We start from the raw sequence: 27,083 nt of genomic DNA on the forward strand, positions 1-27,083 counted from the left end.
TTCCCTATGCTCCACTGGATGTCTCCACACCCATCTTTTGTGGGATGATCTTTTTGTACACTATGAAGGTGTGTCTCTATTTTGCCTCATCTTCTAAATAATCTACTACCTGAACAAATAATCTAAAAATTTTAGTGCATGTATTTTTAGTTACTTTCTGACATTTTTAAAAATGTATTTAGGTATTAAGATGGCATGACTTTTTTAAATATTTCTAACCTTTGAAATTTGAATTTTAAAATATAAAGTATTTAAAAACTTCATTACAAAAAGTGTTTAAGCTTTCATTTATCTTATATCCATGCATCGTCTCCAGCATAACCTCTAATTCTATCCATCTGGATTAAAAAATCTATTTTTTGAAAAATTTTAACTGAAATAAAATTTAAATCACATAAAATGTATCAACTTAACTAGTTTAATTAAAGAAATCAGAGATGGAAAACCATTTCATATCATTGAAAGAATATACTTGGCAGTTGCCAAAATAAACCAATTAGTTCATGATGTGTGGGATAGGATTAGTGTGGAGGGAAATGTCAAGTGGTAATCTCTAAAATGACTCTCATCCTTGATCAATATAATGAAGAACAATTTCACACCATGAAAATGTTGGTGGGAGGTAGCGAAATTAAATATGGTGGTATCCATGATGTTTATACCAAGCTCCCCTGTCGCCTGCATGGATGGACAAAGAGCAGTCCTAAAGGCTCACAATAAACTGTTAAAGTCCACCAGCGTAGCAGCCCCCAATGCAGATCCTCTGTCTGATGTACGGCAGCAGCAGTGCACAGCCACAGAACTGGCAAGTGTGTTCCTGGAGCCCCATCAGAAGGAAGCAGCAGAAGCAGTGTGCAATCACCTGGCACACGTAGCATATGTCATCTTTCCCAGACTGACATTCTTGCTCATGGACATAAAGAGTACGTGGAGTTTTTACCAACTAGAATTATCACAGGACATCACTAATAATTATATTAGAATGGATATGTAAAAATATTTAATGGTATTTAATAAATCTTGTATTTCACAAAAAATATACCAAAGAAGTGGTTTGTGCAAATACAAAGACAATGGTTCCTGGCCCACAGTGCTTGACTGCTTGAGGAGCTTAAGGATACCCACAGTTTTGGACAGACTGAAAATGTAAGACAGTACAGCTGATAACATGCAGCCAGGGCTACCTCTCGATAACTTGTTCAGAGTTCAGACCACACGTCATGATGATTCATGTCACCTGTATATACATTCGTTATGATTTCAAACATTCTTAAAACTGGACCACTTATGCAGTCCCATAGGCCTTTGGATTCATTATGCACTATGAATGTCTCAAAAACAAGTGGAGTGTGAAGGAAAAGCAAAACACTCTCGACCTATAGTCATGTGAGAAGATGCATTCCCTGGGTCATGGGGAGGGTGAGAATCAAACACCCCCTAATAATTGTGGGGCACTGACTTCATGAAGACTTTCTCTGGTTCACCTGGGGAAAGACAGTCAAACAAATTTTCCTTCATTGGGCAAAGTGCTTCATTCCTTTGTCTCAGAGCAACGTAAACTCCCTCATTCACTTTAAAGATGTAATAGCCCTGGGGCTGGAGAGATGTCATTGTCAATAAAGCTCTAAGGCAAGCATGGGAATTTGAGTTTGATCCCAGCATTCATGTAAAAGGCCAAGCATAGCTATCCACAGCACCATGGTGACCAGAAACAGCTTGCTGACTACACCATTGCTCCAAGTTTACTAAGAGACCTTGACTCAAGGGAATAAAGTTGAGAGTGATAAAGGAAGACACCATATGTCCGTGGACTTCAGGCCTCAATATACATGCACAAAATGTGTTTGCATATATGCAAATGTTTGCAACTACTGTGGTCCAGACAATGAAGGTGCTACTCTCCTTTTTGATTATAATACTGTGAGTCAACTCCATTTACTAGTACCTTTGTGAGACTAGACACACATTTTTTTTGGTTTATTTTTTCCCAGAATTTTATACACTTTACACATATTTGAAATAGACATGTTAGTTCATTAGTAATATCTCTTGACGATTCATTAATTTATGAAGTCCTACTATGATATAATCGTGACATGGAAGTAATAGACATTAAAATCCCTACCAAGAATAAATAAAATTAATGTGCCCATGTGCAGGAACTATGGAAACCAAAACTTCCTTCCATAAAGCATTTGAAAGATACAGAGAGTAGCCAACGTTCATGTGCCCACTTAAATCCATAGTTTGGCTTTAGCAGAAAATTATGGATCTTGTGAGAGGAATGTGGACTACTGCAAGCTTGATTGGGTGTAGTCTATAATTGCTATTACCATCCTACAATCATTATGTGCCTACAGTGCTAGAATAATATGCTAGAGCCACACATTTTCAAAGTTCCTTATCTAGTCTCATGGAATGCCACAAACATGATTCTGATTGAAATATACATATTGTAGGAAACAAATATATGATTGTGATCTCACACCGACTGAATTAGCATTAGACTCTCAACAGATAGAAGAGTAGACTGTCTTACTGAAAGCTCAATTATTATATCTATGTAAGACCAATAGCCTCAAAGCTCTCCTCACAATCCTGGAAACCAATAATTTACAAAAACAGAACTGTTTTTCTCACTGTTCATTTTTTTAATATTTTATTTTTTGTGCATTGGCATTTTGCCTGCAGGTTTATCTCTATGAGTCAGTGTGTCAGATCTTAAAGTTACAGACAGGTGTGAGCTGCCATGTGGGTGCTGGGAATTGAACCCAGGTCCTCCTGGGATGAGCTCTTAACAGCTGAGTCATTTCTCCAGCCCTTTCTGCTAAATTTAAATGGTAGACTCCAAGGATTTTTCTTCCTGTCCTAAAAACGATTGCCTCTTCTACAAAGAACGCTTCTGCCATGACAGAAAGGGAAGTCATGAAAAGGTAAGCTGTGTGCTGCCATTTATTAGTTTCTCTGCCACTTTGTTCTCAGTTACTCGGGAGACACTGGGTTGTTATTTAACCATAACTGTAGAGATGAACTCTGACACCCTGGGAAAACCTGTGAAACATCCTAGCACTCAGACATTAAAAGATAAATGTCAAAGAGAAATCACACTAATGGCAACTATTCAGAGTTGAAGCTAACCTAGTAGTAAAGAACCCCCATAGGCCAAGGTACTGACTGAGCAAAGACAAGTATCTTTAATGATGAACTGTGGATTCATTAATGTATTATTATATACATTTTTTAAAATCACAAATTGATTAATAACAATAAACATAAAATAAACAATACAAAAACAAAAGGTGAAGATAAACAGATTCTGAAGTAAATGGAGCAGGAAACCAAACGTTAAATGCCAATCAGAGTCTTTAAGAAGTGTTCATGTCAACTTGACACAAGTTAGAGTTATTTGGGAAGAGTGGTTCTCAAGTGAGAAAATGCCTTTATAATACTGGCCTGTAGGCAAGCCTACAGTATTATTTTATTAATTAGTGATCTAAATAGAAAGGTCCAGCCACATTGGGTGGGACTACCCCTGGGCTGGTGGTCCTGGGTTCCATGAGGAAGCAGCCTAAGTAAGCCATGGGGAGCCAGTCAAAAAGCAGCACTCCTCTATGGCTTCTACAACAGCTCTTGCTTCCAGGTTCCTACCCTGTTTGAGTTCCTGCCCTGACTGCCTTCAATGATGAAGTGAAATGGAAGCGTAAAGCCAAATAAACCCTTTGCTCTCCGACCTTCTTTGGTCACAGTGTTTTATTACAGCAATAGTCGCCCCAAGTCAAGGAGACTCAAGTAAATATTAAATCAACTGACATATTACTAGGCTTCTAAGAAAACAGAGTCAATGATGAATACAAAATAAATCTAGGAAATTAATAACAGAGCTTTCAAAATAAAAACAAATTCAGTGGATTGATCATGATAAATTGGATGAAGTCATTTCCCCAATAGGTAACCAGAAGGCAATGTTCAAATGATAAATCAAAATGCAAACCAAAGAGATGGGAATATGGAGGGAACTTAAGGCTTATGCAGTGATGTTTTGAGAAGGCAAACTGTGCCTACTACTAGTTTTAGACGTGGAAAGTGATCTGGATGAACATCAGAAATGAAATGCCCTGGGATAAAGTAGCACTATGGCTGAAGAATAAACCCTTCTATATTAGAGACTGCAAGCAAAAGCAAACAAACTGTACCTTCATCTTGCTATACTCTGTTAAAATCGACAACTCTCTAAAAAAGAAAACACCTAAAGAAATAGGGAAAATACCTACAGACATTGTTAGAAGTCTCCCAGAAATGCACATTTTACCAAGTTACAGTAGAATGTTTCCATATGACTTTTTAAAAAGAATACTACATTTCTTTTCCAGAAGTATTTGACTACTTGTAAAATTTTAAAAGATTTTCTAAAATGAGTTGATTCTTTAAACCTCTCATAGATCCCAAAGATAGAAGACATTAGAGAACATGGGAATGGAGGACACACAGGAACCTCTGTGGAGAAAGCTCTCACTTGAGGCCTGATCTTCCAATACATGGAGACCTGAGCCATAGCCCAAACATATTGTGAGGACCCTGCCCCAGGTAGTCTCATGCTTGTTGTCCTTACCTGGAAAGCACAGTGCAGAATGATGCCTATCCTGCAGTCTAGAACAATAAAGTGAAGCTCTCATTGACCATGGAAATCAAACTTCCTGTCTTTCAGTGGCCCCTACTGTGATGACAGGGGAATGCTACTTACAGTTGTTAACAGGTATCCAAGAGGGGGGCCTGAAGCAGAACATGGCGTAAGTAAGGAAAAACCTCTGAGATGCACTGTAAGGGGAAAATGGACAAGGAGCCAACCAGGAAGTGCTGTGACTGTACAAGGAGTTTCTAGAAGAAGCTGGAGGGTGAGTATGAAGGTATCATGACTTTTGGTATCTGGCAGGTCCACAGTTCTCTAAGCTACCACAAAAGGGCTCCAGTCAAACATAATTCCCCAGTTCTCTTAAATCTGCTTCCACTTCCAACTTCAACCATACCAGCTAAAGCAGATTTAAAAAAAAGGGGTGAGGGGCACCCTCCAATTTCATCACTGCCTCTGTTTCCTGAGCCCAGAGACCCTTGGAAGAGACATGAGAGGTTAACGCTACATTAAGCGCAGAACTTTGATGTGACAGAAACCCGACACCTGCTCTTCTAATCTGATACCACATAGGAGGTCTGTACCTAAGACCTCCGACTTTACTAATTAGCCTCATAAAGCCAGAAATTAATTCTCATCTAGAAATAGTCTCACAAATCAGCTTGAAAGGTACCAAGGTCATATAAATACAGTCAAACATCAGTGTCACGTTTTTTTCAAAATATTGGCACATTATATATTGTATCCCATACAGTATTGGTTATTTTCCCAGAAAACAACAATCACACCAAAAACAAACAGCAGCATTGCCTACCCCAGGACCCAGCAATTCCACTCTTGGGAATTTACCCAAGAGATGCCCAATCATACTACAAAAGCATTTGTTCAACTATGTTCATAGCAGCATTATTTGTAATAGCCAGATCCTGGAAACAACCTAGATGCCCTTCAATGGAAGAATGGATGAAGAAACTGTGGAATATATACAGGTTAGAATACTACTCAGCGGTAAAAAACAATGACATCTTGAATTTCGCATGCAAATTCAAAAAGTGCAAAAAGTGAGGTAACCCAGACCCAAAAAGATGAACATGGGATGTACTCACTCATAATCGGTTTCCAGCCATAATTAAAGGACATCGAGCCTATAATTTGTGATCCTTGAGAAGATAATAAGAAGGTGAACCCAAAGAAAACATATAGTTATCCTCCTGAATATTGGAAGTAGACAAGATTGCCAGAACCTTCACCTGGCGATGGATGGAGATAGAGACAGAGCCCCACATTGGAGCACCGGACTGAGATCCCAAGGTCCTGATGAGGATCAGAAGGAGGGAGAACATGAGAAAGAAAGTCAGGACTGTGAGGGGTGCATTCAGCCACTGAGATGGTGGGATGAAACATGTGACTGAGGTCTCGACTGTTTTTATCATGTTGTAGGCACCTTATTATGTGTGCTAATACATCACCAAAGAAAAATATACTCTGCATTGGTACATAATTCATATGCTCTATGTTTTCAAAACTCTCTGTCATGTAGCATGTCAACCCTGCATTACAAATATAAGGACTTACAAGAGTTCAAAAATGGCTCACACAATTGTCACTAAGCGTGGCACACCATCTAAGAGAGTGTATGTGTATATCACTGGATGAGAACATCCTAAGTGATGAAGCCTTCCATGACCAAAAGTTCAGACTGCACTGAATCTACCTGACACGAACAGTAATGACCTAGGAACAGGACCCTTACCTGAAGATCATCAAAAGTCACTGTGTCAAGGCTTAACGTATCCTGAAAATGTTTATTATGTACTCTAATATTTTACACAATACCTGATTCCAATGCATACCCCAAAGGAGAAAAATGTAATTGATATTATGCACGTACATGCAATTGGTTGAATTTATAAAAATTGATTTTCTAGTAGACCACCACTAAAAGCTATTCTAATAGAAAATATTCTCATTTAAAAATAAGTCTCAGGACTAGACATATAACTTAGTATTTAGGAGAACATTTGAGGGCCAAAGCTAGGATTCCAGTACCCACACAACTAGAGAGAATCCTCTACAAATGCCTGCAACTCAGGAGCCAAAGCATCTGATTTACTCTTTTGGTCTAGCCCATCCACATCCAGGTGTACCCATGCACACTGCATACACACATACACACATAATACAAATAATCTTTAAAAATTAAATAAAAAGTAAATCCAGAAGTTATAGTACTCTCTAGTAACAAACATTTTATATTCAAAACTATTACCAAATTCATAATTTTATAGAAATTTCATAACAACGAACACTATCCGTGTGACAGTTCTTGCTGACTGTCAACTTCATGGGTCTGGAGTTTCCTAGAAAGCCAAGGCACACATAGAGGGGGCTCCCTGGGTTAGCTCAGCCTCTGCCGTGCCCACGAGGGATGGTCATCATTGACTAACTGTACTGGGAAGACCTGCCCTTGGTGGGGGCAGCACACTGCCTGGGAGAAAGTTTGGAAGTGCATGAAAGGGAAAAGAGTCAAGCACATCATTGTTCACTATTTTCTAACTGCAGATCCAATTCGATCAACTGCCTTGAATTCTTGTTGCCATGACTCCCTTACTCTGTGGCTATTAAGAAGCTCTTTATCCCTTTAATTTTCCCTTGGGTATTTTATCACAGTAACCAAATACATAACTAAAACAACCCCACCATATTTTACATTCTTTCTTTTTCATGTTTTTATTTCTTTGACTATACACGTTTATATAAGATTTTAATTACTTTTTTGATTGCAAAGGAAATATATTGAATATGCAGATAAATTTTTAAATAGTGCATAATTCTATTTTATGTGTTTTGTTTTGTTTTTTAAGGAAAATGAGGGAAATCAGGTTAGCCCACAGGGAAAGAAGGAGCCTTCCTTTTAGGACAGAGGCAACTAAGTGGAAACATGAGCACGTTTGTTGCTCCTGGGACTGCAGTGAGTGGCTATGCAGACACTCACTGAGCTGCCCTGACCACTCACTAGTAAGCATGTGCCCGAGTTAACAAGCTGCAAATACTGTTTACCCAAGTTCTATTTTCCCCTGCAAAAGAACTTGTCATAAATAAACTAAGCAGTCCTTTTGCACACACAAGCTGACACTGTATGGACTGCACTTATGCAACGATATGAATGTGAAACACCAGCTAGGGGTATGGATAAGTGCATACCTTTTTACCATTCTTCGTCTTTGTTTTATGCCCATTTTCTTCCCTGGCTTCACGAAGGCATTTCTGAGTAGGGCCTTCAGACTTGTTTTCTTTCTCACAATTGTGACCAACTGCAAAACAAAAGCAAAACATTTACCTGTAAAAGATAGGATTGTGACAAACATGTAGAGACTAAGATTTTTATACATGCATTATAAGAGTATTAAAACTAATCTCTATAAGGTACCATTAAATGGGCTCATGAGATACATCAGTTTTTACCCATACTTGTTGACAAGTCTGTTGACCTGAGTTTGATCTCCAGGCCCACATGGTGAGAGGACTGAACTGATTCCCACTAGTTTTCCTCTGACCTCCACACTTGTGTGGTGGCACACACTTGCATGTACACACACATACCACATATACACACAAAATAAATGGTTTATTTATGTACTTTATGTGTATGACTGTTTTGTGTCTATGTATGTATGTGTGTATATATACATGCAGGCATGCTTGGTGCCCACAGAGTACAACGGAGGCATAAGAACCCCTGCATCCAAAATTAGAGATGTTTGCAGTCAAGCCCAAGTCTTCTGTAAGAGCCAAAAGTTCTCTTAACCATGTAGTCATCTTCCCAGTGCCCTTCTACTTTGTGTGTGTGTGTGTGTGTGTGTGTGTACACGCATGTACGTGTGTGTGTGTGTGTGTGTGCACGTGTATGCTGTGGGGGGGGGGTCTCACTGTATAGCCTTGGCTGTTCTATAACTTACTAGATAAACCAGGCTGGCCTTGAACTCAGAGATTGACCTGCTTCTGCCTCCTAAGTGAGCACCACCCCCTCCAAATACATGCAAAACGAGGACTGGGAAGCAAGATACCACAGAGACTTGGGACAGAACCAAACATGGATGGCAAAGCAAAAAGGAAAAAAGAAAAAGCCAATGAGATAATCCCTAATGACGTTTTGCTATAGTCACAGATTGTTGCCTAAAATAACTGTCATCATGATAAAAATGTGCAGAGATACTAACATTAGGTGTAAACAGCTCAGGGATCCTGCAGAAGAGGAGGCAGAAAGATTGTAGAAGCCAGTGGTGTCAAAAGCACCACAAGAAAACTCACAGAACCAACTAATCTTGACACATGAGGCTCATAGAAACTGAACCAATAGCCAGGGCACCTGCATGGGTCTGACCTAGTCCCTCCACATATATGTAACAGTTTTGTAACGTGTTCTTTGTGTGAGACTCCTGACAATGAGAGCAGGGGATGTCTCTGACTCTGGTGCCTGTTTGGGAGACCCATTCCTCCTATTGGCTTGCCTCATCAAGTCTTAATGAAAGGAACTGCCTAGTCTCAGTGCAACTTGATATACGTTGCCTAGCTGATATCCTTGGGAAGATCTGTATCTGAAGAGAAACAGTGGAGGAAGAGTAGATGGGGCAGGAGGAGGGAAAAAGGGAGGTGTGGGGGAACTTGGAAGAGGGGAGAAAGGAGAAACTTTAGTTGGGTTGTAAAAGCAAACATAAAAACATAAATCAAAAAAGGTGTACATCACCATGTCCAGCCACATTATATTTTTCAAAATATGATTAAAATCCAAATATCCCTGTTATGGTTTTGGTCCCTGGTCCCTTCATGAGGAAAGCCACGCCCACTCCCATTGGCCCCTGACCTCTCTTGCCATCTTGTATTTCTCTCTCTGTCCCCATCCTGGCGCACAGGCACATGTCCCTCTGTCTTTCAGGTCCTTCTCTCTGTCTCTCTTCTTCCTCTTCTCCTTCTTTCCCTACTTTCTCTCTCTCCTCTTTTTCTCTCCTCTAAGTAATAAATGTCCAGTTTTAATCCATACGATGTGTCTGTCACATGTCCCTACCCATGTGCCCGCTTGCAGTTGGAAACCTGCTCAGTCGCTCACCTCATGGCCAGCAGCCCAAGCTTCTGCTCTGTGAGCTCGCCTCCTGCTCACACCCGCCCACCCGCCTGGGTGGCTCTCCAGGGGACCCGTGAGTCTCTGCCTGGGACTGGCTGTTCTGTGGGCCTGCCTGTGCCAGGGAACCCGCCAGCATTTCCCGCGGCCAGCTGTGGGGGACCCGCCAGCATATTTTTAAAAAAATCAAAAAATCCCAATATCCTATTGCTATATGAATTTTAAAGGTATTTAACTAATAATATAACAATCTAAAATGCTTTAAGTTTTATTTCAAAATTAGTTCCAAAAATGCAAGGAGGCGTTACCTAGGAAGATTAATAAAATCAGAGTGTGAACCAGCTACAGAGCACGGAAACAGTCTTCAAACATGACATATTCAGGTTCCTCTCTCATGAGACTTGGTGTGCTTATAAACAAAGTTGGACAAGGCCAAAGGACAAATGATAATGAACAGCAATATTTTAAATAAATAATGTTTAAAAGATTACACAATTTTTTTAATCTATACCTCTCGATGTTAAGTACAGATAGCAATGAGCATAAAACCACATGGCAGTCCTTGCACCTCTGTCTCCCAGATCTCCTGAGAAAGAAGCGATCTCATGGAATCATGAGGAAGGGGAGTTACAGGAGAAGACTTTTGTGTTCACATCTTTCTAGTCACACACATATAGGTACATATGACTTGCACTCTAATTGATTTAAAAGAACTAATGAGGGTGAATTCACTAACACATTAATAGACAGGTCAATAATGTGAGTTATAGCATTAGATTTATGGTAGAGATAGAACTTGGATTATCATAGTTAGCTAAATAAGCCAGACTCAGAAAGGCAAATATACCATACCTTCCTTCCTTAAGTTGTGTGTGTTTAAGGAGTGGGGACAACATAGACTGAAATGAAATGACAGCCCAAGAGGAACACTGGGGAAACCAAAGGGGAGTAATAGAAAAGCTAAAGCAGTGCCGGGCGGTGGTGGCGCACGCCTTTAATCCCAGCACTCAGGAGGCAGAGGCAGGCGGATCTCTGAGTTCGAGGCCAGCCTGGTCTACAAGAGCTAGTTCCAGGACAGGCTCTAGAAACTACAGGGAAACCCTGTCTCGAAAAACCAAAAAAAAAAAAAAAAAAAAAAAAAAAAAAAAAAAAAAAAAAAAAAAAAAAAAAAAAAAAGCTAAAGCAGAAAGGAGGGTCGGAGAGTCAGAGGGTCGGAGAGTGTGGTATGGTCCACATACATGTTATTTTTGCATTAAAATATCTTTATGAATGTTGTCATTATGTACATTAAATACAAGCTAAGCTTTGCTTGTTTTCTTGTTTATGAGTTCTTAGTTTTTGCTAAGTATCTTGTTGCGTAGTACTTGCCGACATAGAACTTGCAATCCTCCTCTGCCTCTGCATGTCTGGACGACGCATGTGCATCACCCTGTCTTACAGAATCTGGAGACTATCAGAGCAAGGAAATACAAGCAACTGGCACATCATTTCTTTCCTAGCCTCAGTTTCCTAACCTGGACCAGTTCTTGAGAAAAGACAAATATTATAAACAACCTCACAATTACACAGAAGAGACTATCACCAAGCACTAACTAGACTTGAGTACCTAGAATTCCAGTCGTCCTTTGGTGATGCTGCAAATTAGGGCCCTAAACGCCCTTGGAAGCCTGAGTTTCAGAGAGACACTGGGACTAGTGAAAGACTGAGAAAAGGGAAGTGTTTCCCTCTAGACCCTTTACTATATTTAGTTCTCAAAGACCAAAGCATTCAAAATAATGACAGTTTTGAAAGATAATAATCATCTTCTACCTCTGATTAATCTTTTACGGCAAACTGCTACTGTCACAAAAGTATTACACAGGTTATTTCACACAATGTGTCAATGATCTTGTGAAGGCCACTAGTCTTTGCTGTTTTTAATATGTAAGAAAAAGAAAGGCCGGGCGGTGGTGGCGCATGCCTTTAATCCCAGCACTCGGGAGGCAGAGGCAGGCGGATCTCTGTGAGTTCGAGGCCAGCCTGGTCTACAAGAGCTAGTTCCAGGCCAGGCTCTAAAAAAAGCTGCAGAGAAACCCTGTCTCAAAAAACCAAAAAAAAAAAAAAAGAAAAGAAAAAGAAAGGTCCAGTACTATCCACAGGGGAGAAGGTAGAAGGCAGGGGACGAAAATACTCAGCTCTCCAAGAGGTATTTGCAGAATCTGAGTAGACTTCATGCAGCACTAAGATAATATGCAACATCACATTCTAAAGAAAACTAAAGCACAAGAAACTAGGAAGCAAATGTGAATGATACATACGAAAGTAATAGATTACTTCATTTTATTATTCAGTAAGCAAAACTAAATTACAAAAGTATATACTCTAGTAAATATTAGTCAATATTTTCAGAATAAACATTACAGAATATATATTAAACTAGGAGGAAATAATGGTTCTCATTTCCTAGTATAGTACTATAAACGTAATTTCTACTCCCTATCATGTAATATTTGTATAATGACTGAGAGGCTCAGGCAATATTGTCTTTGCAGGGTTCATGGACAATTGCATATAATATCAATTAATGTTCGGCAGTATCCAGTAAAGCCCATGTCCCCATGGCCACATCTGTAGGCTTGTCTTCTGATGTTTTTAGTAACAACCTCTATAGTTCTGGCTGATAACCTGCAGTTTCAAAATCTGTATGACTATAAAAAACATTTTAAGGAATCTGTGATTTCTGGATAAGATTTTTAGAACAGCAAGTAGGCAAGCAATACAATTTATAGAAATTTGATTTGTTGTGCCTTTCCATCCCGAAGTTCAGCAACTATCCTTCATGTATACACATGGTCGACCAATGATAACTGAAGATGCTCAGGTCCCTGGACAGATTCCTGAGTACTTCCATCTAACACAAACTTCATAACACCTACCATTACGAGTCTCTGATCCCCTATAGAGCAAACAGAGCTGTGAAAGAATTATATAACTGAAAAATGTTACTGAAGCAATTACTCCTAATTTAATCCAGAGGGACGATTAGAAAATATTTAAGATAAGAGGATACAAAAATGAAGAGGCCAATCATACATGTAACTGAAAATGAAAAACACAGAATTCAGGAAAAACTATTTGAAAGGTAATAATAATCTTTTTAAATTAGACCACAGCATCTGTATACCATCACAAGACTGAGCATCTCATGATACTAAACTATACTATAATTATATTTTACTTATGGTTTTGTAAATAAAGCTTGCCTAAAGATCAGAAGGGTAAAGCTAGAGGTCAGGCAATGGTGGCACACACCTTTAATCCCAGGATTTTGGAAATAGAGGCAAATGAACCTCTGTGAGTTCAAAGCCTCCCTGGGCTACACAAGATCAATGCAGAAAGAAATCCATGCCTTTAATCCCAGTACTAGGGACTCATACGCATTTAATCCCAGCACTTGTAGGAATATAAAATGGGAGGAAAGAGAGGCTCTGTTTGCTTATGCAGTTTAGTCTTCTTAGTCTGTGGTCACCCAATCTTGGTAGAGATAAGACTTCTCTAGTGACTAAACTGTTTTGCTTTTCTGGTTTTCAAGTTGAACCCCAATATTTGTTCCTGGGTTTTTATTATTTGTGCTACAAATGGTGCCCAACATGGGAAAGAATTTCCACATGAAACCTAATAAAGTTTTAAAAGAAAAGTATTCTAAGCACATAAGAACAGAGTTAAGCACAGATTCTTGGTAACTATCATTAATCCGGTAGGCTTGGCACGGCTCCTTTAAGAAAAGTTTCTTTGCCGGGTGGTGGTGGTTTACACCATTAATCCCAGCACTCGGGAGGCAGAGGCAGGCGGATCTCTGTGAGTTCGAGACCAACCTGGTATACAAGAGCTAGTTCCAGGACAGGCTCCAAAGCTACAGAGAAACCCTGTCTCCAAAAAAAAAAAAAAAAAAAAAAAAAAAAAAAAAAAAAAAAAAAAAAACAAATAAAGAAAAGCTTCCTTGTATCCTGCTACATTACTGAATTTGTTTATGAGTTGTAGGAGTTTCCTGGTAGAATTCTGGGGGTCACTTATGCATCCTATCATATTATCAGCAAAAAATGGGAGTTTGACTTCTTTTCTGATTTGTATTTCCTTGATCTCCTTTTATTGTCTTACAGTTCTAGCTAGAACTTAAAGTATAAAAATCAGTAGCCTTTCTTTATACAGATGATAAACAGGCTGAGAAAGAAATCAGAGAAATATTACCTTTCACAATAGCCACAAATAACATATCGTGGCATAATGTTGATCACACAAGTGAAAAACTTTTAAAGAACTTTAAATCTATGAAGAAAGAAATTGAAGACACCAGAAAATGGAAAATCTCCCATGCTCTTGTGTAGGTAGAATTAATATAGTAAAAATAGCAATCTTACCAAAAGATATCTACAGTTTCAACGCAATGCCCATCAAATTCCAAGCAAAATTCTTCACAGACCTCAAAAGAATAATGGTCGATTTCATATGGAAAAAATAAAAATGCAGGATAACCAAAACAATTCTGTGTAATAAAGGAACTTCTAGATGCATCACAAAGCTGACTTCAAACTCTACTACAGAGCTACAGTACTGAAAACAGCCTGATATTGGAATAAAAACAGACAAGGGGACCATTTAATTATAGACCTGGATATCAATCCACACATCTATGAACATCTATTTTTGACAAAGAAATCACAATTGTACAATGGGGGAAAAACCATCTTCAACAAATGGGTCTGGCATAACTGAATGTCTACATGTAGAGAAATGCAAATAGATCCATATCTATCAATCACCATGCTCAAAACTCAAGTCCAAATGCATCAAAGAGCTCAAAATAAATCCAGTCACACTGAACTCCAAAGAAGAGAAAGTGGGAAGTACACTTGAACGCATTGGTACAGGAGACCACTTCTTAAATATAACTCCGGTAGCACAGACACTGAAAGAAACAATTAATAAATGGGACCTCCTGAAACTGAGAAGCTTCTGTAAAACAAAGGACATAATCAACAAGACAAAATGGCAGTCTACAGAATGGGAAAAGATCTTCAACAACCCCTGATCTCCAAAATATACAAAAACCTAAAGAAGCTTGACATCAAAAGAACAAATAATCCAATGAAAAATGGGGTACAGACCTAAGCAGAGAATTCCCAACAAAAAAATCTCAAATGGCTGAAAGACACTTAAGAAAATGCTCAATAACTTTAGCCATCAAAGAAATGCAAATCAAACAACTCTAAGATTCTATCTTACACCTGTCTGAATGGCCAAGATCAAAAACACTGTTGACAGTTTCTGCTGGAGAGGATATGGGGTATGGGGAACACTCTTCCATTGCTGGTGAGAGGGCAAACTTGTACAAACTTGGAAATCAGTATGGAGATTTCTCAGAAAATTAAGAAACATTCTACCTCAAGACCCAGCAATACCACTCTTAGGTATATACCCAAAGGATGCTCAATCAAACCACAAGAACATGTGTTCAACTATGTTCATAACAGCATCATCCATAATAGCAAGAACCTGGAAACAACCCTCACCCAAAGAATGGAAAAAGAAAATATGGTACATTTACACAATGGAGTACTACACAGCAGTAAAAAATAATGGCATCTTGAAATTCACATTCAAATGGGTGGATCTAGGAAAAAAACTTATTGAGGTAACCAAGACACCAAATGACAAATATAATATGTACTCACTTATAAGTAGCTGTTAGACATAAAAAAGAAAAAACAGCCTACAGTCTATAACCAAAGAGAACATAGACAACAAACAGGACCCTAAGAGAGACATACATAGATCTACATAGCAAGGAGAAAAAGACAAGGTCTCCTGAGTAAATTGGGAGTGTGGGAGTAACAAGAGCTAGCAAAAAGGAAGAGGGAAGGAGGGGAGGAGGGGAGGAGGGAAGGTAATGGAGAAAGATGTATAGATCAATAGAAACAATCAAAAAAAAGAAAAAAGAAAGGTTTCCTGACTCAGCATTAGCAGCAAAAACCTCGAAGATTTGTTAAGAGACCCTGACACCAAACAATTAAATGGTATTTATGAGTAGCCAGCAGCAGACTTCTAGGTGGTGGCATGGACCTAGACACTCCACAGAGTTGTGGCAATAAATGTGGCTCCTGCCAGTACCTCCGCCATGAAATTAGAGACTCAGAAAACTAAGGAATGGGGCGGAGCTAGTCTCCAAAGCTGCAGCTTTAATCTTAGGCAAACTGCTTAGCAGATTTAAGACTGGTGTTCAGAAAAAGAGATACACAGGAAAGACAGATTCAGATGAAATAAAAAGCTCTAAACAGTTTACAGTGTGTTTAAAAATATGCGTAGCTTTGGGAGAGAAAAGAAAAAGGATAGAGAAAGTCCTTTATAAGATACATAGAGTAGCTGGGTGTGGTGGTGCACTCCTTTAATCCCAGCACTTGGATGGCATAGGAAGGCAGATCTCTATGAGTTCAAGGCCATCCTGGTCTATAGAGTGAGTTACAGGACACAGAAAAACCCCGTCTCAAAAAAACAAAAAAAATAAAAAATAGAAATAAAAGAAATAGAGTAAAAAAGCCACATAAAGATGGAAAATACACAGAGAATATAAATACTGTACATTATTGTATTGTCTTTGAATTGTTTGACTGCTGAAGAAGAAGCAACAACTGCTAAAAGACATTTGATTATAAATGTTGCTAGATAAACCCAACCTATGTATTTTGAAAATGCCTTGACTTCAAAATTTAAGTCAAAAGATATTTTACTTTGGAGAAGAGGTTTTGCTTTTGCTTTCACATGAAATGAGAGACTGTGGATGTATTCTTGGTTAAGGAAAATAAGGTTCGATCAAGGAAGACCCGCTAAAGATAATAGGCATCAAAGAAACTCCTCATGGAGTTTTCTTTTTTGTTGCAATGTAAGCCACCTAGCAAGAAAATGTCCTTGCCTCAACTGCTGACAGTATCCTGTCCTAATTGGACAAGGAAGACACAAAAGAAAATAACGGCCAAACATTGTCAAAACAAAGAGGGACAGTCTTTTAGAATATTCTGCTTCACTGAAAAGTCTGTCAGATATTCTAGGCCTATAAGCTGAAGATGGATGCCCCAATTTTGCAGAGGAACTTCAGGTTCCACCTAGGCAGCTTGCTGTTTCTGTCTTTTCTCAAATTTTTTGAAGTCACTTGCTTGCACTTCCTGCTTACTTTGTTAATATTACTTTCTTCTTAGGTCTTTGAGGGAGTTTAAGACTAGATAGACATAGTTATAGTTTTCTGTGTTTATCAGAAACAGAAAGCAAGTTATGATAGGAAGTAAATAAGGTACAAAACTTTGGACTCATCAAGATAGGACAGATATGAAGTATTTTCTCTGAATTTATCAAAAGCAAATAGACTAAACATTGTTGATGTACTTATTGCCTATATATATATATTGTATACAGTCATTGTATTTACTGTATAAAGTTTTTTATATATTAGTTATAGCTTTTTTATTTTACACAAAAAGGGGGAATATAGTGATATTTTATTTATGGGTTTTTTTTTTGGTTTTTTGAGACAGGGTTTCTCTGTGGCTTTGGAGCCTTGTCCTGGAACTAGCTCTTGTAGACCAGGCTGGTCTCAAACTCACAGAGATCCGCCTGCCTCTGCCTCCCGAGTGCTGGGATTAAAGGCGTGCGCCACCACCGCCCGGCTTATTTATGGTTTAATAAATAAAGCTTGCCTAAAGATCAGAAGGACAAAGCTAAGCCACTAGAAGTCAGGCAGTGGTGGGACACACCTTTAATCTCAGGATTTGGAAGAAAGAGGCAGATGGATCTCTGTGAGTTCAAGGCCACCCTGGGCTACACAAAATCAATGCAGAAACAAATCCAGGTGGTGATGCCTTACACCTTTAATCCTAGCACTAGAGGGAACATTAAATAGAATGAGAGAGAGGCTCTGTCTGCTTAGGCTGCTTAGTCTGCAGTTACCCAGACTTGGTAGAGGTAAGACTTCTCTAGTGGCTAGGTAGCTTTGCTTTTCTGGTTTTTGAGTTGAACCCCAAAATCTGACTCTGTGGTTTCATTATTCTTGCTACACAGAACACTCATTAATTAACCTATGTGAAATAGGGAGTACCTCGAGTGTTGAGTAAGAAGTATGATAAAGAGTACTGTTCATCTGTAAAAACTAAAACAGGAAATGCTTTGCTTTCTACACAGCATACTGATTTCCTCTATAAATATCTGAAGACATGTTTAATAATTTTCATTTTACCAATATCGATGTGTAGTTATTAAAATTCTTAATTTCTTATCATATATGGATGAGCCCTCATTGCATGGTTTAAAAATAAGGCTGGGACGATGTCTGAGGTCACAAGAGTAGGAGAGCTGACCTTGAACCTCACCAGTTGCAGAACTCAAGAGAGAAGATCTCTGACTTTGTCTGGGCAGCACAATACAGCTGACCCTGTTAACAAGGACATGGATGATCTGGTTCTGTGAAAATGTGTGAGAGATCTGACCACATTACTCATCTGCCATATGATAAAGTGAACAGAAGAGAGATGCCCTCCTCCATCCTGCACCCCTTGTCACCTGTGGCAGGCTGGAGAAGGGACCATGGGGCACAAGAATGGATGAGCTGACCCTGCACCTTACCAAATGTGATTCTCAGGAAAGCAGACCCTTGCCTGGGCAAAACAATAGACCTGGCCCTGGTGGCATGAGTGCAGGTGAGCCAGTCCTGAGGGTGTGAGAGCAAGAGAGCTAGCCCTACTTCTTGCTGGGTGCTGCGATGGGTGAGCTAGCCAGGGCAGTGCTGAGAGCTTGCCGTAATGGTGTCGATGAGGGATGAGGAAAAACTGGGGTGTTGACTAACCCAGCTATCACCCAGGCCCAAAACCTGAATTATGAGTTGGCTCACCCCAATATCCACCTCAATGGTGAACTGCTGGAGCATGTGAAGAGGCCAGATCTGTAGCTCCAAAGCTACAGAATCTCAGTGACCTAAGGCAACAACAGGATATCCAAGAGGTGTCCCAGTGAGTGTCCAATATAGAGGGTGTAGCAGAAACCAGATGCCTTGAATCAATGACTCACTGCGATGAACACTTACAAGTAAAGACGTGTAGAATAAAGGGTACACTATATGACATTCTGTGTCACAGCTCCCACACTGAGATTTCTTTTCCTTTTGATATGTGAGTTTGTCATTGAACATATTCACAAACGCTCGTTCAGCATTCTTTCATTTGTTAAATTCAATACCTGAAGCATTTCAGGGTTGGTTTCATTTTTATTGTTGTTATTGCTGTTTTGTTGTTGTTGTTGTTGTTTTATTTTGGTTTAATTTGGTTTGGGTTTTTGAAACAAGATTTCTCTGTGTAGCACTGGCTGTCCTGGAAACTGTTCTGTAAATTAGACTGACCTCAAACTCAGAGGTCCAGCTGCCTAAAGGTGTGCACCACTACGGCCTCACCATTTATTATTTCTCATCTTGACTGTGAATCACATATATATATATGTAAATTCAAATTCAAATGTTTAGTTATGAACTGGACAGAAAATGACATGTTCACCAGGCACAGTTATTCTCTAATAGCTCCTACCAGGGCTTGACCTTGAGATTTCTGGTCTCTTCTTAATCCTACAGAAATTTCCCTCTATTGCAAAACTCAAGCAGACCTCTGATATACAGGATGCCATGTCATCAACTAAGGACTCATATTTAACTCCCTCATAGAAGCAGCCACTGTTCAGTGCAATTCCTTCTCTATGACATTTTCTACAGATTCTAATTGTTTTTAGCAGCTCTGAACTATGATATTTTCCTTTTCATTTCAGTAAGACTGCCATGTTCTAGCTTCCTATTTGCATGCGGTTTGGTTTGGAAGTAGTCTGAAACATGATACCATGGTTGACTATGGAGCTGTCTATAGTTTTTCTTTCTCTATTTTATCTTCTTAAACTTGCACTGTATAGTTGCCAATGCCTAAACTCTGTTGTCTTATTTACCCTTTAGCTCAAGTGACATCTGTGGGAAGAAGGCTAGTTGGGTGCCAGTATATTTCATCATTCTCAGACCAGAAGTCTTTCTATAGTATCTAAAACATATTTTGTTTAAAATAAGTTTCTATGGTGTCATATCTGGATTTCCTAGTGATCTGTTTATTTACAAACTAGTTTCCAAAACCTTTATTCTCTCTTAAACATATCTAGAAAGCTGGTCATAAATAAAGCTGAAATATCTCCAGGTCAGGACTAAAAATTAGACATTCATAATATGTTTTTACCTTTGATTATAGGAGCCTGTATATGTCTGATGTCTATGTTCTTCAGTGTTGCTTGAAGCCCAGAAATCTAAAAGCAAATAATGCAAACATGTTCATTTAGATATAATACATTATACTTCAAGTGCAATATACAGTAAATGAATTTTAAATGTTAAGTAAAATGTAATGTTTAATAGATGATTGCAAAATATCAAAAATATTAATCTCTCTCAAATCCATGCTTTTAAGTCATAAAACATCAAACATGAACTTTATCTGAAAGATGGCATTATTTTAGTTAAAAGTCAATTACACAGTCAACGATTAATCATCCACTACAAAAAGCATCTAAAGTATGCATATTACAGCATAATTTCTTAAACCAAGGATGCTCTTTGATATTTTGACAGTTGTTCAGCTCTACTTTGAGAAAGGATTTTTCTCAGCTGAAATTTCTTCAAAATTTGTATTTTTTAATCTATAACCTATGCAATTTATTCTTTTATTTATAAACTACAGAATAAATATTAGTCAGAAACCAAAATGTGAACAACTATTGTATGCCCATAACAATTATCTATTACATGGGTAATCTGTTTTATCAATTGTATCTTATAATTACAGACATCAGCTGGTATAGCTTTATCTACACAACCCAAATTTAAAATTCAATCTTTAAAGACATCTCATTCTTTACTGTACATAATTATCCAAACATAAAATACCTCCTGTTTAATTACATACAAATGTACACATTTCTTAACTATCATTAAATATCAATATATTTACTTTTAAAAGTAGCAGATAAACTCTAATCAGCTGATGGGCACTAATGGTATGCTAGGGTAAAACAAATGGCAGATCAGTGTCTTCAGAAGGTGAATGGATTATAAACTCATCAGAACACCATAAGCATCATAAATTAGTGGTTGATCAGTGCTGAGAATTTGCACTGTGCCCCACACTCAGGTTCATGTTCTCCACAAACGATGGCTTAATGTTAATACATTACCATTACCATGAAGTCTGTTTCTTTTGTTCTCATTTATGCCCCCAGAGTCCATGCAGAATATCACCTTGCACTCAGTCACTGTGTCCTTCAGCCTCCTCTGGACTTAAACCTTTCTGAAATTCACCTTTATTGGTATGCCTTTGACTGCTTGGAAAGTAGTGGTTGGAAAGGACACTGCAGGACTTGCTTTTCCTGTAGTTAAACTATAATTAGGGATTTCAGGAGGGCTCCAACAGAGGAGAAATGTCATAATTTCTCTATATTATGTGTGCTACACGTAATGGTAATGGTAATGTATTAACATTAAGCCATCGTTTGTGGAGAACATGAACCTGAGTGTGGGGCACAGTGCAATTCTCATGTAGCACACATACCTCACAGGTACTTGCTGTCAACAAGACTTCAGCTGATGATCTTAACCTTGGTACATGGAAGAGGGAGTTGGCCAGATTTCTTCACTGCAGTGACGTGGGGTGTTCCTTTTTCTGTGTATCAACATTGCCTTTGGAAGTGAGTCTTTAAGTACATCCAACACTTAACTACTGAATTGTCAAGTTACATCTCCCTGAGAGAATAATAGTCTATTTAGCTATTCAGTATTCTCCTACATGCAAATTTGTCTATTGCACACACACACACACACACACACACACACACACACACACACACAAACACGTTTATTCACTGGACCATTTCTATAATTTAAGACAACAGACATTTACTTCTACTTTAAATTATACAAATCCCACATTGTTTATCTTGTTGGTCAAACTCTTACATGCTACAAAACTGGGAATTATTTCTGGAAACACTCTGTCTTATTTAGGTTTCTGTTGCTGTAGTAAACACCATAATCAAAAACAGCCTAGAGAGTAAAATGCAGCTTTCGTTCACCATGGAGAGAACTCAGGATTGGAACTCAAAGCAGGACTCTAAAGACAGGAACTGCAGAAGAGGCCATAGAAGAACATTGCTTACTCACTTGCTCCTCATGTCTTGTTAAGTTTGCTTTCTTGCCAGGACCAGAGCGGAAAACAATACACAACAAACTGGACCCTCCCACATCAATCATGAATCAAGAAACTGCCCCCAGAGATTTTCCTATAAGTCAGTGTTATAGAGACATTTTCTCAGTTGGGGTTTCCTCTTCTCTATGGCTCTAGTTTGTGTTAAGTTGTTAATTTGAACAGAGTCTTAGAATAAGAAATATGAGTCAGTTTTTTGGATACTTGGCTATGAGGAGCTTTTAAACCTTATAACTAGTGATGGAATCATCTGGACTTCAATGGAACTGGGCAGATCCACAATCACCGTATGGCTGCCTGCAGAACACATTGCTTCTCTTGGATGGGCTCTACTCTGCGCCTACAGCTTCCCTCAGTATGGTCCTGTCCTCTAACATCTCAATAATCTCAACTGAAAATTATTTGTTAAGGACAGGAATGTGGTTGGACTGGAAGCTACAGACAAGGTGACAGCTGAGATAGCATCTATAATCATTAAAGAGAAATTTCTTTTGTCAGATACCTTAGTCCATTAATTTTTAATTAAATCTCTTTCCCATTCATAAAATACAAGGAGAACTCAGCCAGATTCTTTTCGAGAATATAACATCCCTTGTTCAGACTCCTTGCTCTCTGAAACCGCATGAGCTGGGCCTCCACGTTTTGCGTTTTTTTCATTGTGTTCACTTCTAACAGCTCCTGGAATAGTGGATTAGGCTCTACCTTTGGCACGCTAGACACTTTCTGGCCCAAAGTCCCAAACTCATTCTTCCCAGAAGCCAACACCTCAGCTTCTGGGAACCACGTGGGTAGGTGTATCCCAGTGAGCACCCCACTCTTCAGTACCAGTTATCTGCATTGATGCTTTACATGTGACTTTGACAGCTGCCTGAAAAGCAACTGGGGATGCAGGTTTCACCTCACAGTTTCTCGTGGGAGAGAGATGTGAGGACAGGTGCACGGGAGAGCTAGTCACCCCGCATATGTAACCAGGAAACAGAAAAATTCTGGTACTCAGCTTGCTATCTTCATTTTATTTGGTCCTGAACTTAAAGCCACAGCATTGTTATTCTATTTTCAGTTAAACCTTTCTGGAAGGGCAGAGACCTGCCCAGAGGTGTGTTTCCATGGCAACTGTAAATTCCATCAAACTGAAAGTGACAATTAACCAATTACTTTCTAATCAATTACTGTTTGGATTTTATGAATTATGAAATTTTCAGAAAAATAAATATCCATTAAAATTGTGAAAATTATTTCCATAAAGTTGCAAAGCTGACAATTAGAATCATAAGATTTTAAGTTTTAGATAAAAGTGTCATGTTAATGTTTCTTATGAACCAAAGGAATTTAAAAGCATGTGCTTACTAGATTTTTATATAGTAAATCTACACTTTCACTCTTTAAGATATAAATTGAAAAGCATAAAATTTTTCAAATTCTGATAGCTACACTTATCCACATTGATAGGGGAAATCTCAAAGGCTTTACCCCAAGATGAAGAGCAATTAATGTAAGTATTACAGCTCTGGAGGGAAAAGTATCCCGACTTGTGGGGAAGTCGGGCTATACCTGACTCTGTGGAGGGAAAGTATCCCGGATACATACAGCTCTGCAAAGAAAGGTATCCTGACTTGTCAGAAGCGGGGGTGTCTCGTGGGGGATGGTCTTCCCACAGGATGTGGCAATCCTGATCCTCTGCAAGAGAGAGCCATTAGAGCTGAGTTGTGCTCCATCCCCTAAGGGAGCTTCCCAGCAAAGGTAGGTATCAATTTCTGCTGAGCTCTGGCCTTTCCTCTGCTTCACTCTGCTAAGCGGGAAACCTCTGCAGAAATGTAGCAAAGAGCTCCAGTGAAAAAGTTCTTACTTTGGCTCTGCTCCCCTAATGGAGCATCCTAGCAGAGGTGTCAGTTGCTTCTTTTTCTGCTCTGATTCCCTAAGGGAACTTCCCAGCAGAGATTCTACTCTGCACCAGTGAAAGATCTTCACCCAAAACTCTTTCAAGAGATTTATTTGGGAAGAAGAAATTCAGGGGAGTGGCTGCATCTGCCAGGTTGGAGAAGAACAGCTGAAAGCTGAACATGCAGAAGGACTTACCTAGAACTTCTTTGAGACAGAGTTTTTCCAGAGAGATTGTTAGGGAGGGTATTGGTCAGATTTTAATACCCTTAAGCTTGGACAAGCTCAGACTGGCCAGTTTTTTGGTTCAGTGATTCACTGGCTTTATGTTCAGTTAATCGGGGGCAGAATTGGCTCTGGTTTCAGGGCCAGGGTGGGTTTCTTTCGTTGATCCTTTTACCCTACAGTTAGCAGCTCCTGAAAGAGCAAAAATCGTTTGCTTCTTGAGATGAGCCACTTGATAGGTTTTCTTATCCCAAGTGTCTGCCCTAAATAATACACGTATGAGTAACACTAAATGGAATCATAGGTTGCATTTATAAATGCAATTATTTTGTGTATGAATGCAACAATAATAACATAGAAGAAGACTGAATTTGAGATGACGTTCTGGAAACATAGGAGAATCTGGAACAGGAAGGAGGAGGGTGGGAAATGGTATTAATACAGTACTCATGAGTGAAATTCTCGAGGAATTTTAATTCTAAAAATTCTAAATTCTGACACTTCACAATGCAAATATTATGTATGCTATAAACTACTCTTACTAAAACAAAGTAAGTTAAATACTCATTAACATAAGGATTTAAGGAAGTGATGATCAGGATTTCCACAGTAAACAGGAGATTCCTTTTGCTGCCCTTAACTCACATCTTTAGGGTGAGAGTTAAAATGGAATTCTCAGAGCATACCCAATTCTACCCTTATGTTTAAAAATTAGCATTAATGTGATCTATCCTCTGTGATGAATCATAGGTAAAATTTTCATATATTTAAATAAATTTTTCTTTTACAAATATTTTGATTAAATTAATTCTGTGACTTCATGACACTAATAGTTTTAGGTCAGAATATTAATCAATAGTTGGACAGTCAGCGTATACCTGATAAATAAGCTCTTAAAGAAAAAGTTTGTTGGAAAAGTCTTTATATTAAAGCTAACCAAACAGGCTCAGTCCTGAAGTCACAGGCATGGCTTGCTTCCCAAGAGAATGTTTAGGATTTAAACCATAGTCTTTTTCCTAATTCTGGGATCAGGATAATTGGCTCAGGGACTATAACAGTGTGATATCTGACTGTCATTTTGCCACCTAGTAACTTGGTTTCCGCAAATTATATATTATCTACTTCTTAGTATATGGATAATAGATACTGTAAGTGAGCATGAGTGTTACAGCTCTGGAGATGCAAAGACATCCTGACTTATTAGGAAACCAGACTATACCTAGGGAGGCAATAGGACAGCTCTGGAGGCTGAAACTGCAATAGGACAGCTCAGCCCTGGAGGAAAGCTGTCCTGACTTCTCAAGAAGATGTTGTGTGGTGGGCATGATCTCCCTGCAGGATATAGAAATCCTGTTTCTTTTATATTTTAGAGATCAGACCTTTGTCTGTTGTGGGGTTGGTGAAGATCTTTTCCCAGTCAGTAGGCTGCCTTTGTGTCTTAGTGACAGTGTCCTTTGCTTTACAGAAGCTGCTTAGCTTCAGGAGGTCCCATTTATTCAATGTTGCCCTTGATGTCTTTGCAGCTGGGGTAATACATAGGAAACGGTCTCCTGTGCCCATTTGTTGTAGAGTACTTCCCACTTTCTCCTCTATCAAGCTCAGTGTGTTCAGATTAATATTGAGATCTTTTTGGACTTGAGTTTTGTGCATGGTGATAGATATGAATCTACTTTCATTCTTCTACAGGTTGACATCCAGTTATGTCAGCACCATTTGTTGAAGATGCCCTCTTTCTTCCATTGTGTACTTTTGGCTCCTTTATCAAAAATCAGGTGTTCATAGGTTTGTGGTTTAAGATCCGGGTCTTCTATACGATTCCATTGGTCGACTTCTCTGTTTTTATGCAAATACCAAGCTGTTTTCAATACTGTAGCTCTATAAATAGAGTTTGAAGTCAGGGATGGTAATGCCTCCAGAAGTTCCTTTATTGTATAAGAGTGTTTTGGCTATCCTGGGTTTCTTGTTCTTCCATATAAAGTTGATTATTGTCCTCTCAATATCTGAAGAATTTTGATGGGATCTTGATGGGGATTGCACTGAATGTATAGATTGCTTTTGGTAGAATTGCCATTTTTACTATGTTGATCCTCCCAATCCACGAGCAAGGGAGATCCTTCCATTTTCTGGTATCCTCTTCAATTTCTTTCTTCAAAGACTTAAAATTCTTGTCAAATAAATCCTTCACTTCCTTGGTTAGAGTTACTCCCAGATATCTTAAGCTACTTGTGGCTATTGTGAAAGGTGATACTTCTCTGATTTCCCTCTCTGCTTCCTTATCCTTTGTGTATAGGAGGGCAACTGATTTTTTGGAGTTGATCTTGTATCCTGCCATGTTACTGAAGAAGTTTATCAGCTGTAGGAGTTCTTTGGTGGAGTTTTGGGGGTCGCTTATGTACACTATCATATCATCTGCAAATAACGAAAGTTTAACTTCTTCCCTTCCAAATCGAATCCCCTTGATCCCCTTATGTTGTCTTATTGCTATTGCTAGAACCTATCCCATGACCCAGCAATTCCACTTTTGGGAATTTACCCAAGAGATGCCCAATCATACTACAAAAGCATTTGTTCAACTATGTTCATAGCAGCATTATTTGTAATAGCCAGAACCTGGAAACAACCTAGATGCCCTTCAGTGGAAGAATGGATGAAGAAACTGTGGAATATATACATGTTAGAATACTACTCAGCGGTAAAAAACAATGACATCTTGAATTTTGCATGCAAATGGATGGAAATAGAAAACACTATTCTAAGTGAGGTAACCCAGACCCAAAAAGATGAACATGGAATGTACTCACTCATAATTGGTTTCTAGCCATAATTAAAGGACATTGAGCCTATAATTCGGGATCCTTGAGAAGATAATAAGAAGGTGAACCCAAAGAAAACATATAGTCATCCTCCTGGATATTGGAAGTAGACACGATTGCTGGGC

The 27,083-nt window shown here is 38.8% G+C and overlaps 1 protein-coding gene across 1 annotated transcript in view; it reads right to left on the reverse strand.

Moving 5' to 3' along the window:
• The window catches only part of Spag16 (sperm associated antigen 16), a 961,928-nt gene that overhangs the window by 870,646 nt on the left and 64,199 nt on the right, over positions 1-27,083 (reverse strand). Inside the window, exons 8-10 of the mRNA XM_038341053.2 lie at positions 20,023-20,093; positions 10,315-10,355; positions 7,832-7,941 (exon numbers count right to left, since the gene is read on the reverse strand). Coding sequence (XP_038196981.2) covers positions 7,832-7,941; positions 10,315-10,355; positions 20,023-20,093 — 222 coding nt within the window. The remainder of the gene's footprint in view (positions 1-7,831; positions 7,942-10,314; positions 10,356-20,022; positions 20,094-27,083) is intronic.

This window comes from Arvicola amphibius, chromosome 8 (assembly GCF_903992535.2).
Source record: "Arvicola amphibius chromosome 8, mArvAmp1.2, whole genome shotgun sequence".
Taxonomy (NCBI): domain Eukaryota; kingdom Metazoa; phylum Chordata; class Mammalia; order Rodentia; family Cricetidae; genus Arvicola; species Arvicola amphibius.